Raw genomic sequence first — 13437 nt, 5'->3', positions numbered from 1 at the left:
TGCCTATTCTAAAGCACCATCAGACTCATGAGCAGGATCACAAAGATATCTGATTTATTAAAGAATAGTATGCAGGATCACAAAGAAAGCTGAGAATGAAAAAAGCGTGCCAAATGTGAACTAAAACCCTCGGTACAAATGAGATCCCTCCCCCCATAGAATCTTCCCAAGCTCACAATCCCCAAGCTCACAATCCCAGGTGCTCCTAACGGCTTCTGATGGTCCGCGGGAAAAGTCCTTGAACAGAGCACATAACCCAAACACATTCCATTGAAATGAACATAGATACAGAGCTTGGCACAAGGTCTCCCAGCAGCTCCCTCCCAAACAGAAATGTGCGTCAGCGCCATGGCATGTGAAACGTTACGATGTACAGTGCAAATTGAAACAGTGAACGTGGCAATCCCACTGCTTGAAATGTTGCTAAAGATAATATGGACTCTCAGTGAGGTATAGTTTTGAGGTATAACACAATGTTTTGATATGTCAATATGTATGTTGTGTTTAAAATGTGCAAATCTGTCCAAATATGTAATTAACATGACTTGTTTATTATCAATTAAAATATTTTGATGACTCTAGGAATTTAATTATTCAGGCTCATGACCGGTCCTCTGAGATTTACTTCACCAGCTTTTATAATCTCTACAGCAGAGAGTGGTTTCGTTTCCTTTGTCCCTGAAAGAACCAACATCAAGCAATGTGGGGTGCTTCATCTCTCTTCCAAAATGTTACTTGTATTGTTCTCACTCCATTCCCTTCCCAGTAAATTTTCCAGAAAGAGAGAATTCCCAAATCCCATGTTTATCAAAAGTAAGATTCTCCTCCCCCCTATAATTATTCTTGAACTGGGAATGTCAATTTTTAGATTTGCCGAATAGAGACAGACAGATACTGCTAAAAAGGAAAAGCAGTACTTCGACCTCACTAAGAGTGAGAAGTCTGGAGTGATGTGTGGAATCCTTGCTTGGAACTTGGCCTCTGTTTATGGGTTCCAAGCATTTATCTAGTGTTAGGCAGGCAGAAACTACGGTAGTGGCTTCTCCACTCTGGCTCTTTGCAGGGGAAGGACAGACATTCCCCTCCCCTCCCCTGTTATATCTTCTCCTTGCCTCCTCTCCATCCCATTTTATTTCTCCTGCGTTCCATTCCTTCAAGTCCAGTGTATCCCATTCTCCTCCTTGTTTTTACTGGGAGGGGATAAGTATGTGAAGTTGTGTACTTGTGTATATGAGAGAATAGTTTGCATGTATACATGCAGATGGGGATCAATCAGTTTTACGGAGTGCCTCAAGCCATTCCTCATGAGTTTTTCTTCCAGGGCTGGGATTTCATCATGGTGTTTTGATTATGGAATATATTTATATTGGCGTTATACGTTCAGGTTACGTTAGGTCTGGGATTTCATACTAGAGTCAAGATTGCATTAAATATTTGTGTTGGTCAAGTTGGCATTAGGATCTGTTTCATTGAGGGTATAGTTAAATTTATTGGGAGGATTAGCATTAGGGGTGAGCTTTTGTGGTTGGGATAGTCTTAGATTTATATTATGATTGGGAATTTGCACCGGGATTAGCTTAAGGTGTGTTTGTGTGTGTGTAAATGTAGGTATTAGCATTAGAGTTAGGGGCCCAGTTTATTGATGATATAAACTGAGAGTTGGTATTGGAGTTTTTATGGATTGTAGTAGACTTGGATTTATATTACAGAATATATTACATTATAGAATCATAGATAGTAAGAGTTAGAAGGGACTTTGGAGATCATCTAATGCAACCCCATGCCCACTGCAGGAATCCACTGTAACATCCTGACATAAAAGGGCCCTTGGCCTTCTAGGTATTTGATTAATGTTATCATACCCCCAAGAAGGCTAAACCTACTCAGCTCCTTCTTTTCATCATAGGTCTTAGTTTCTTGTCCTCTGATTATCTTCATTGCCGTTCTCTGAACCTGTTAAATTTTTCAGAATCCTTCTTAAAGTATGGTGCTAAAAACTGGACACAACTGACCAACGCAGAACAAAATAGAATAATTACTTTCTGCAAATTGGAAATTATACTTCTGCGATATAACCTAAAATTATATTCACTTTTTTTTAAAGCCTCGTCACTCTGCTAGTTCATTGTCAGTTTGCAGTCAACTGCTATTCAGGGATATTTTTCACAGGCATCATTGCCAAGTCTAATCTCACATCAGTAACCTGTGTTTGTCTTTTGTGTCATAAGCAGAGAACTTTGCACTTGTCTGTGTTAAATTTCTTTTTCATTTCTTCAATCTTTAATGGTCGTTTTGAATTTTATTTCCTTATTTTAAGGTATTAAAGCTGGCATGGCATAGTGGATGAGGTGCTGTACTAGGAGCAGGGAGACCCAGGTTCTAGTCCTCCCTTAGGCATGGAAGCCTGCTGGGTGACCTTGGGCTAGTCACTTCCTCTCAGTCCAAACCAGGACTGATCCTTATGCATCCCACTCAGCACCTCTCTCCAATTTGACTAAGTATGATTTTTTTAGCCAGCTCTGTAACCACTGAATTGCCATCCTATCTAGCCTACAAAGCTGGTTGGCTAATCAGCATGTCATGGGATATGTTTATCAAACACTTTGCTGAAATCCAGATACAGCATTCCCACCATCTACTAAAGAAGATAAGATTAATGCAACAAGATTTCATCTAGAGAAATTAGTGCTGAGGTCCTGCAATTACCTCACTGTGTTCAGGTGCTTAGAGAGTGACCCCTGTATTAGCTGCTCTAGAACCTTCTCAAATAGCAGTGTCAGACTGACTTGTTTACAATTTGCTAAACCGCGCTTTTTTGTCTTTTTGATGATAGATACGTTTTCTCTTCTCCAGACATCTGGCACTTCACTTGTTCTCCTGGTTTTCTGAAAGATTATACAAGATGATTACAACTGTAATCATACAGTTTTGATTAGAATATCAGCTAGTCTGTTCTTTATCCTAGAATGCAAGTGTTCTCTTCCTGGAGGTTTAAACTAATTGAAAATAAAGAAGTATTCCCTTACCATGTTTCTATCAGTCATAAGCTTCAATCGTACCCTTTCATCCTGCTTTTCCTGGTAAAACAGTTTTTGGGGGTTGAAGATAGGAGTGGATCTGCCTTGTTACCAATTTATATTGTGCCTTCTTCAGTAAGCAGCTGATTATATATATATAAAATATATATAATATATATATATTATATAATATATATATATATATATTTTCTTGAGTTGAACATAGTGTATCTAAATAAGCTTTTTTTGTTCTTTAGTAAACATCCTTTACATTCTTAGCTTTTGCTTTGCTGCTACCAGCTTTACAGTTCTGACCTACTTACCTCTACTCTTCCTTTGTGCCTGTCCTCCTTTCATTTTGTGTTTGTAGATCTTTGTTAAGTATTTTTTACAGTTTTATATATTTGATTCTATTGCTGCCCTTCATTTTTCTCCTCACTGAAATTGTTTGCAGTTGTGCTTTTAGTATCTCTGCCTAAAGTGCTTCTTTTCCCATTAGCTTCTCCTGCTATGGGATCCTATATATCATTACTGAATTTATTACAGTCTGCTCTTTTGAAGTCCAAGATATGCATTTGACTACATTTCATTTTAGTTTCCTTTAAAATCAAGATCTCTACCATTACACAGTCACTTCCCCCCAGTCTTTATCAGCTAAGTCTTCCCTATTGATTAGCATCTACAATTTCTTGGAAGGACTAATCTTGGTAGAATTTGTCAGAGTAATAAAAGACTCCGATTCCTGTGACTTCTTGTATCTTTGAAAGATCTGTATTTTATTTTTGGAAGGCGTCATTCATAACTTCTCAGTTGGGGGAGAGCTATCGTAGACACCCAACAACAATATTGCTTTTACTTGTTCCTCCACTTATTTTAACCCAGTTGTTGTCTATATTAATACCAAGTTGATTAATTTGGATTTCTGAGCCAAAATGGATATTTTTAACAAACAGGGAATCTCTTCCTCCCTTTCTATTACTTCTGTTCCTTTTGAACAAATTGTATGCTTCAGGGGTTATATTTAATCATGGGAGTCCTCCCACTTGTTCTGTGTTATACTTATTAAGTCATATTTGCTCTTCAGTACTGAGAGTTCAAGCTTATCTTATTTTTCATATTCTTTTGGCCTCACAGAGTAAACTAGATAAGAATCACAACCAGATGAGCTAATTCTACTTTATTCTAAAGCTACATTGGCAGAATCTTGCAAGTCTGAAAGTACAGTCCTCCCCACCCCCCCGGTCTCCTTTACAGCCCGAGAAACTAGGGAGGGTGTCTTCTGAGCCTCTTGCCCCTCCCACTATCCCGTCCCAGGCTCTGTTGTCTTTTATCTGACTGATCCCTTGGCAGCGTCTCTTTGCCCAGTCTTCCAAGGTCTTCCCCACATACTGTTACATATTCTGAGCTTTAATATTTAAACAGTGAAGGCCATGAACTTTAAAAGCCAGTCTTGTTATTTTCTGAGTGGTTTAAGAGGCCCCATTTCAACAACACACTTCCTACAGTGTACATATTTCAGGGTGTGTTTCCAGCACATACCCCTCTGCCACCTAGGATTCAATTTAAAGCTTTTCTAATTGCAAACTGCCCTGTATTGTAACCAGCTTTATTTACTGTATTTAATCAACTGTATGTGTGCCTTCCAGTCTGTTTTGACTACTGGTGACTGCCTCGACACATCCTTGCAGTTTTCTTGGCAAGATTTCAGAAGTGGTTTGCCATTGCCTGCTTCCTAGGGCTGAGAGAGAATGACTGGCCTAAGGTCAACCAGCTGGCTTCATGTAGGGACTAGATGTAGGCAGGACTAAAACTCACAGTCTTCCAGTTTCTAGCTTGTTGCCTTAACCACTACACCAAGAGGGCTCTCATTTAACCAAGTAGCTGAATACAAATCAACAAGTTACCCCCAGGGAAAGCCACTTAAAAGATCTGTATGGCTATTTATATATTATCCTTCCATAATATTTTATATAGTAAATAAAGCATATATAATACTGCATAATTTTCTAAAGTGTAATACAGACAATAGAAGGTAAAGCCAATAATTTGATTTCCAGTTATTTGGTTAAAAAAAGTTGTAGAACTGACATATGACACATTTCTTATGCATGTGGATGCTTTTAGTATCAACAGTAATAGTTTCTCAGTTATGTTTGTGCAGTAGTATATGAACGAATTATTACACTTTGAGGTCTGCTCGGTCTGTTCTTTCATGAGTTATAAAACTAGGACAAAATTTCATATCATAGGTGATAAATACCGCTTAACTATAAAGAGATAGGGCAAAAAAACCCTCTACAAGATTTGTGAAATGGATATGATTTCTCTTGTAGATAAGAGTCTATTAACAAAAGAACCTCACAGCGAACTATTGAAAGTGTCATTCCTTGAAGAATGCAGCAAATTTGTCCATTCTCATTCTGCCATGTCTCCACATGGGTAGTTGAAGCTGTATCAGCTGGGGAACATATTAAGTACTTCCTTGTCTTCACCCATCAGGGAGAGTTTGTAAGTAACCCAACAGGATATTCACAAAGATTTGTTTGACCTCTCACTCACTTTGGATTCTAACGTTCCCCTGAAAATGCAGGAGTGTGACCGTAAGCAAAATCTACAGCAACAATAACAACGTTTTAAAGAAAATAAAGGGACTTCTCTGGACTACAGTAGCATTACTTTTGCAGGAACTTTCTAAGGAAGTTAAGGAAGGAATACTTGTGAAATATTTCTATATATTATTTTATCATTGGGGAATTGTGATAAAATAGTATAGAGTTGACTACAGTGGGTGGCAACTGCTGACCTTGGCTGACCCCTGCAAAAGCTAATCAAGTGTGTGCCTGATAGTACTTGGATGGAGGACCACCAGGAAATTCCTAGGCTGGGGCCAAACTAGGAAAGAACATCCTGGAAGAAGGCAATGGCAACCCACTTCTGTATTGCTGCCAACAAAACTAGAGGGATGTGACAAAGTAATTACAGCCACACTGATGCAAATATATCTTTACTAGTATAGAGATGGCAAAACATTTGGAAATGGCTATAAAGTAGTACAGGAATGTCCAGGATTTTTTTGTTGAAATAACACTTTATAGCAGGTGTTAAGAAATCATGCTGACTTCCCTGTTCTTGCTGCTTGTGGCTCCAAAAAAAAAAAAAAAAAGAGAGAGAAAGAAAGAAAGAAAAGAAGAAGTGGGATGCTGGTGATGGTGGTTACAGCTCCAGGAGAGAATAGCTGGACCACTGAGAGCTCAATCCACAGAACCCTTACTTTTCAACCCTAAGCGAATCCTAGGCAGTAGGAAATAACTGGACACATACATGAAGGTTAGCTTGGCTGTGTATATCTAGAGTGAGTTGCCTTCTCCGTAAAAAATATTTTTCCTGGCATCTATTCCAGTGAGTTGGATTAGGGAGAAGATTGGTCTTGTAAAATGGAACAGACAAAACAAGAAAACCAAAGAAAATAATGTGGCTCCATAAACTGGAACAGTTGCCTATTTCCACTTGTAACTTGCCTGGCCTGCTATAATAATGGGGGGGGGGGGATGCCAGTGTTTTTTAAGGTTCACCTAACACAGCTGGGTGCAAACCATGCCTGCATTATCACTGTGATGTTGAGAAGCTGGCATGTGCCTTACAATACACCAGCCAGAGCTGAGATGAGGGAATCATTACCATATCAATGAAAGGTATGCCTGACTATTTTCCCTTGTGAACTTTGTTTACCAGGATGACTCCTTGAAATGTGATGCAGGATCCATTTCTAGTACAGCTCCTGATATTTGTATAGCATACAAGCTTCATTTGGAGTGTGGCAGATTGATTAACCTGGTTGACTGGTTGGAGGTAGGTAAAGTGACTCAGTGAACACCTGCTACTCTGCTGAATGGCTTTTTAAGCCTCTCATTCATGCTGACCACTAGCGACAGTTTAAAACTGCAGTGGCTTCAAATCAGATCTTTATTATGGTCATAGACCAGCATAAGGAGGGTGGGGCACAGTCAATTAAAAAGCGTAGAAGATACATCAGTGCAGTGCCTCCACGTTCTTCCAGGTTGTGTTACATCACAATTTGTGTAAACCCTTCCAGATTTTTAGTACCAAGATTCAGTAAATTCATGTACTAGTAATGAGGCTCATCTCCCATCTGCTAAGCACCTTCCACCACAATTCCCATTTTTGGTCGTACTTTCTCTTACTGGAAGAGGAACTACACTTTGTTACCGGTGTTTGTTTTAAAGAAAACAGTAGGAAGATGAGATGCTCCTTTCTCAACAGGTTTAATTCCTCTGGAGGGAAAAAGAACAGACTGTGCCTTCTGTTTTGCAAGCTGGGACTTTGGGAAGAACAGAAGCAGTAGCAGAGCTCGCTGCTCCTTCCAGCAAAAAGATGGAAAACAGTCTCTTCATTTCTTATTCGTTATTAAAGGAAGGAGCCGTGAGGCCCAGCTAGTGCTGAGGGAGGAGCCACCCTACTTGCCTTCTTCCGCCTCCTTGGTGGAAGAAAGGCTGTGTACCAATCTGATTTCACTTCATGGACCATAGCTAAACATTGTTCTATAATTTGTACAACACATCACAATATCCCTTCTAATCTTTCTCAGATTTTTTTTAGAATTTTAAGTGTTTTTTCTTTTATTCTAATTAGATGTGAATTTTCTGGTTTAATTTCTGGTCTGTGACCAAATAAAAATTGATTTGATTTGATAATATAAGCTAGCATAGTTTTACATTCTTGTAGTGTTTTACAAATTTGAGTATTACTTATGTCCTTTTATAGTTATTTGCCCGTTATAGTTTTTAGATTATTCATGGTAACATTAATTGTAATTTTATAGGATGCTTTTGCTTTTTAATACCTGCACTCTAATTTTACCTTAATAATTTCATCTTTACCTTACTTTATGCTATCAATGACTTTTTATTTGTATTTCTATTTTAGCGTAATTGTTATGTTACTAGTTGTATGCTGGTCTGTGACCGAAATAAAATTGAGTGGACTTTTGCAGAGTACACCAGCCATAATTTGTTGCTGCTTTTTGCAAAAACTGAAAAAAGGGAAGAGAAACAAAACATTGTTTTTCTTTTTTTCTTAAGTTTTTACAAGTAGTAGTGGCATCTTTTAGAAGTCTAACTCATAGGAGCAAAATCAGGTTTTCTTTCATCCACAGGAAGTTTATTTTCTGCCTTGCAATTTGGGCAAGTAGTTTCTCACAGCATTCCAAACCATCTCTCTCTCTCTCAAGTTGTGTAGGAAGAGAAGTTATAGTTTTCCTTTTTGTTTTTTTGCACTGGCAAAATTGATGTATTGCTGGTGATTTTGGCATAAAAACAATTTGCAAAAATCTATTTATGGGGAAAAATGGATAGAGTCTGAGTTTTGTTAGAGATACTGCAGTGACAGGCTACATTCCTTTAGCAAATAGCAGAAAGGGTATCGGTTTTCTGAAAAAAACAGGATTGGGATAGATGGGTAAGAACTGGGACAAATGATGAATGTGGATGTTAAAGCCAACCTTTTACCTCTGCTTAGGACTCTCCTTTTATTTGCTTTTGTTTCACCTTTATGGTGTGTACCCACTTCAATAAGTATGGCAACTATTTTGTGACTTGTGAGATTTGTTCTGAAAATTAACAGGAATATTTGAGAAACACAATTAATCAACAAATTTGTCTTAAGGTAGTTAAAAAAAAAACCACACTAAAATATATACAGGTATTATCTCTCCCCAGTTACCATGCTTGGTGTTTGATGCTCTGCAACAATGACAATGTAATACGTAAGCTAGAATGTGAACTTTGTAGAAGTTTTCTGAAATGTTTTTACGAAGATGGTGTTCTTTCTCTAGGCTTTTTCAACAGTTGTAACCACAGCTGGAAATACAGATTCCACAGTCAAAAACCAGACAGATGATATTATCCAGTATCCTTTTCTGATTCCTAAGAAAATTCACTTGCAAAGTACAGTTTCTTTATGAGAAATACCTTGAGCATAGATTGTAAATAAGAGTGAAGTAAAATATTTTACAGATTATATCAAGCTAAGGATTGGTTAGTTTTAGAGGATGAAATCATAATTCAAAATAACTTTGACTGACTTGAACATTTGGCCAAATCTGTAAGGAACATGTTCAGCTGTGACAAGTGTTAAGGCCATACATCTGGGTAGGAAACATCCAATAGATGGGTACCGCATTAGGAAAACCTGGCTTTATTTATTATTCTCTCCAGATCACAGAAGATAATAGTTCTATTATACTTAGACTGGTTAGACTGGATTTGAATTACTGTGTCTATTTTTGGACACTGCACTGAGACAGGGAAAAGCTGGAGTGGGTTTGGAAGACATCTATCTGGATAAGGGGTCTGAAAGGGCCCTGTGCAGAGTAGTTAAGTATGCTGGACATATTTATATTGTAAGAAAAGCCAGGGAGACAAGAGTCAGGCTGAATATTTGGAAGACAGTCCTGCTGGCAAGAGCTGTTAAGTGATGGAACATCCTGCTGAGTGAAAACCTCTTCACTCGGTTTTCAAATAGGTGCTAGATGAAATAATTTTAGTGGATTCCTGCACTGAGTAGGGTGTTTGACTAGATGACATCTCTCCTCCGGCTCATATGCACCAATTGTTTTGCAGAAATCTTCTACATTTATATGCGTTAACAGAGCTCGCCCAGTCTTTCTGATATAGGTGTGATCTTCAAAAAAGCTCCAAATTGTAAGCCAATTGAGGTTAGTTCCTGAGAAAGAGTTATCAGGAATTAGCATGCTAACATTTCAGCAGTTTCACTCAAATGAGTGTAAAACTGCAGTCTTTTACTTACCTAGCCATTGAATTTGTGACTTTCAACATCTACAAAATCCCTGTGCTTAAGCCTCTTTGAATTCAGTGGAATGTATATTTGAATATGCAGCAGAGTGTTCTAACATTCTTATACAATTTGGAGAGATTTCAGAGAACATGAAAGTAACTTTTCATAGGCGAAACAACTGTATCTGAAGTGTATTTAATTTAGGTCATGACGTTGGGAAGAAAAGTGCTATGGCTCTCATTCTTTTGTTTACCTCAGCAAGCTGACTCCAGATATTACCCCCATAAATAGTAAAGGCTCTTCTGTCCAGTGGAGAATCCCACTGGCAAAAACCAGAATAAGGCAATTTCAGAATTCCCCCTTACTTCAGATTAGTCTGTCTACTATAGAGTAGCATGTGAGGGGATCTACTGAAGAATTTGGGAGGTAACAGGTTAAAGAGGAAATAAACATCGCTTTTTCTTTCTGGGAACCTGAGAGCAGATTGAGAATGCTAAGCAGTAGAAGCAAACAGGAAAAAGAGCTTTACCACACAGAGTAAATGTTTAACCAACTCTTGAAGGTGAATTCCAGAGATACCCAAATTTGCTATAATAGTTGTTGTATTATGTGGTGGACTGAGCGTACATGCAAATTTGTATGGCTGTTGCAAAGAAGTGAGAGAACAATCTATAAATATGTTAAACTGTGCAGTAAACCATCCCAAACTTGTTCTGCATGTGTAGTAAGTCTATGTTTATTATCTTGGTTGATGGAAATGCCATTTCCTTGACTAGAACTCCAAGTGCTCGTTTCATTAGAGCAGTGTCAGAATTGGAATTTTTGGGATTCATAAAACCCACAAAACAGAAAACGGATCACGTGGCAAGGCTGACATGGGGTAGTTGCTAATATGTAGTTCTTGTGAGAATCATCCATGAAACAAGATTTTCTGTGGCATTAATACCAATGGCATCATTTGGTCTTCATTATAAGAGAAATAGTATTTTCCACTGTGATACCAGCCATAATAAAGTACACAAAATGACTTCCTGGATTTTGTTTCTTTCTTAAGTAGACACACAAGTATCTGTATAGAAGCAAGGTAACTTACACATTCTGGCTCAAGATACAGTTTATGATTTTTCAGGCAGGGCATGCCAATTCAAGCCCATCGCTTCATCACTCACCTTTTGTCTTAACCATTTTTTTGTGTGTGTCAAGCACCTACCAAGGAGCTTCTGTATTGAAAGGATTTGCTGGTGACGTCACCATTGCCTGGGGGATGCCCGAGGGGGCTCTTCATGTCTGTTATTTTCTCACCTAAGTGGTATCTATTTATCTACTTGCATTTGCATGCTTTCGAACTGCTAGGTTAGCAGGAGCTGGGACAAGTTGACAGCTCACTGTCACGCAGCTCGCGCTCAGGTTTCGAGCTGACTTTAATGGTCTTCTGACTCAGCATCTTAACCGAGCCACTGCAGCCCCGTCTTAACCATGAGCATAAATAAATAAAAGGATGCTTTCCTGATACAAGTACAATGCATAGGCAATATGCAAAGTTGCTTTAATTTTAGGCGGCTACAGGCTTTTATTGATGTGCTTTACTATAGGGATGCGGTGGCGCTGCGGGTTAAACCGCTGAGTTTGCTGATCGGAAGGTCGGCGGTTTGAATCTGTGTGACGGGGCGAGCTCCCGTTGCTAGTCCCAGCTCCTGCCAACCTAGCAGTTCGAAAACATGCAAATGTGAGTAGATTAATAGGTACCGCTTCGGTGGGCAGGTAACGGCATTCCGTGTAGTCATGCTGGCCACATGACCACGGAACTGTCTACGGACAAACGCCGGCTCTTCGGCTTTGAAACGGAGATGAGCACCGCCCCCTAGAGTCGGACACGACTGGACTTAATGTCAAGGGAAACCTTTACCTTTACCTTACTTTGGGCTGTAGAGAGACTGAAGAAAGTCTCAACAAAAATCAGCTTTAATATTCCTATATATACAGTGTTTACACATAAATGTAAAGAATTGACTGGTCATTACTCTTAAACTGCATAAAGAAAATGAAAGCAGTGACATTCAGTACAGTCCATCAAAGAACAGCAGATCAATGTAAGCTTGCTCCCCCGCCCCCGCAAAGTCTTAAAGGTAAAAGGTAAAGGTTCCCCTTTAGTCATGTCCGACACTAGGGGGCGGTGCTCATCTCCATTTCATGGCCAAAGAGCCAGCCACCTAGTGGCCAGCATGGCCAGAGAGACTTCCATGGTCATGTGGCCAGCATGACAGCTACAGAACGCTATCTTCCCGCCAAAGCGGCACCTATTTATCTACTCGCATCTGCATGCTTAGCTACTGTATTTTTTCTACCCCAAGGATAGTAGGAAAACCCTGACATTTCAGTCTGCCTATCTAATCTTCAACATATTGAATATTCATTATTTGGGCAATATATTTGCCTCCCTTTAAGCTACCCTTTGAACCTTCCTTAATTTCCATTTTTTCCTTGCAGAGATTTTGACACTTCGTGTATCATCTTAAAAACAGCTATTTATACAAGACAGCTCTAAATTGCAACAAGCGCTCAATTTGGACAGTTGATTTGGGTTCTATCTATATAGTATGCTTGTATGCAATTTGAATGCAACAGCTCAAACACCTTAAGTAAAACTTTCTTCAGCCTTGTAGAAAAGGTCATCTCTGGGGGGAAAAAAAGTGCTACTTTATACATCAGGTTGTCCACTTCACTCAAGTTAACTCATTTATGCATGGAAACTCATATAAATCTAAGTGAAATCTATGATGTCCAGATGTGTGAAGCTTCTAGCTACATGTTTTAATTTTTAGTTAAGAGTGTTTGGTTCATACTAGAAATGCAACCTTAGAATAAACTTCATGCTACTGTATCATTTATCACTTCTCTGAGAATTCAAGGTAGTTTATATGGAGGTTCCCCTAATTTTATCTCCACAACAATTCTATGGAGTAGGTTGGATTGTGAGGATGACTGGCCCAAAGTAATACAGTAAGCTCCATGAAAATTTGGAAGGATTCAACTTAAGCCCTCCACATCCAAATCAAAATCTTAATCACTACATGACACTGGGAGTATTGTTCTGCTCTGAACTATTTTCAGTGTTGCTCCAGTTTTGCCAATTAGACAACTAATCATTTTGGAATGTAGGAGGGCTCCTCAATAAACCTATTGTCCCAAATATAAATATACACACACAGTATTTTCATAAGGAACAGAAACTACAACTATTCACAAGAAAAATGACACATAAAGCAAATTGCCAATAATGCACAAAGGAGGACTTCTTTACCTTCCCATAGGGAGGTTTCTACTTGCATAACTACCAACTGTCTATGAATACTGCTGGAGAAGAACAGACTTAACATTTAAGCATGTAAACAGTTTAATTAAGGTACTATATTCCAGTGAACCTCCATCTGTGCCCCTCATCCCCATATTAAATACATGTTTTACATCACTTTCCAAAGAGCTCAGAGCAATTTTCTTATAATTCACAGACCTTAGTCAAAAGCACTCAATCTCAGCAGCAGTGAATTACACCATGTGCTTTAAGACCATCCTGTGGCAAGGTACGTCCAATTGCTTAATATTCTTG

The 13437-nt window shown here is 38.7% G+C and overlaps 1 protein-coding gene across 1 annotated transcript in view; it reads left to right on the top strand.

Annotated features, from left to right (window-relative positions):
* Positions 1–10857, top strand: part of ORC3 (origin recognition complex subunit 3) — a 67393-nt gene extending 56536 nt beyond the window's left edge. The window contains exons 18-20 of the mRNA XM_063312282.1: positions 6750–6866; positions 8869–8942; positions 10616–10857. Coding sequence (XP_063168352.1) covers positions 6750–6866; positions 8869–8942; positions 10616–10721 — 297 coding nt within the window. The 3' untranslated portion in view covers positions 10722–10857. The remainder of the gene's footprint in view (positions 1–6749; positions 6867–8868; positions 8943–10615) is intronic.
* The last annotated feature ends 2580 nt before the right edge of the window (positions 10858–13437 follow it).

Source organism: Candoia aspera, chromosome 1 (genome assembly GCF_035149785.1).
Source record: "Candoia aspera isolate rCanAsp1 chromosome 1, rCanAsp1.hap2, whole genome shotgun sequence".
NCBI classification, from domain to species: domain Eukaryota; kingdom Metazoa; phylum Chordata; class Lepidosauria; order Squamata; family Boidae; genus Candoia; species Candoia aspera.
The sequence above is the reverse complement of the archived record's forward strand: the minus strand, read 5'-3'. Positions and strand labels throughout refer to the sequence as shown.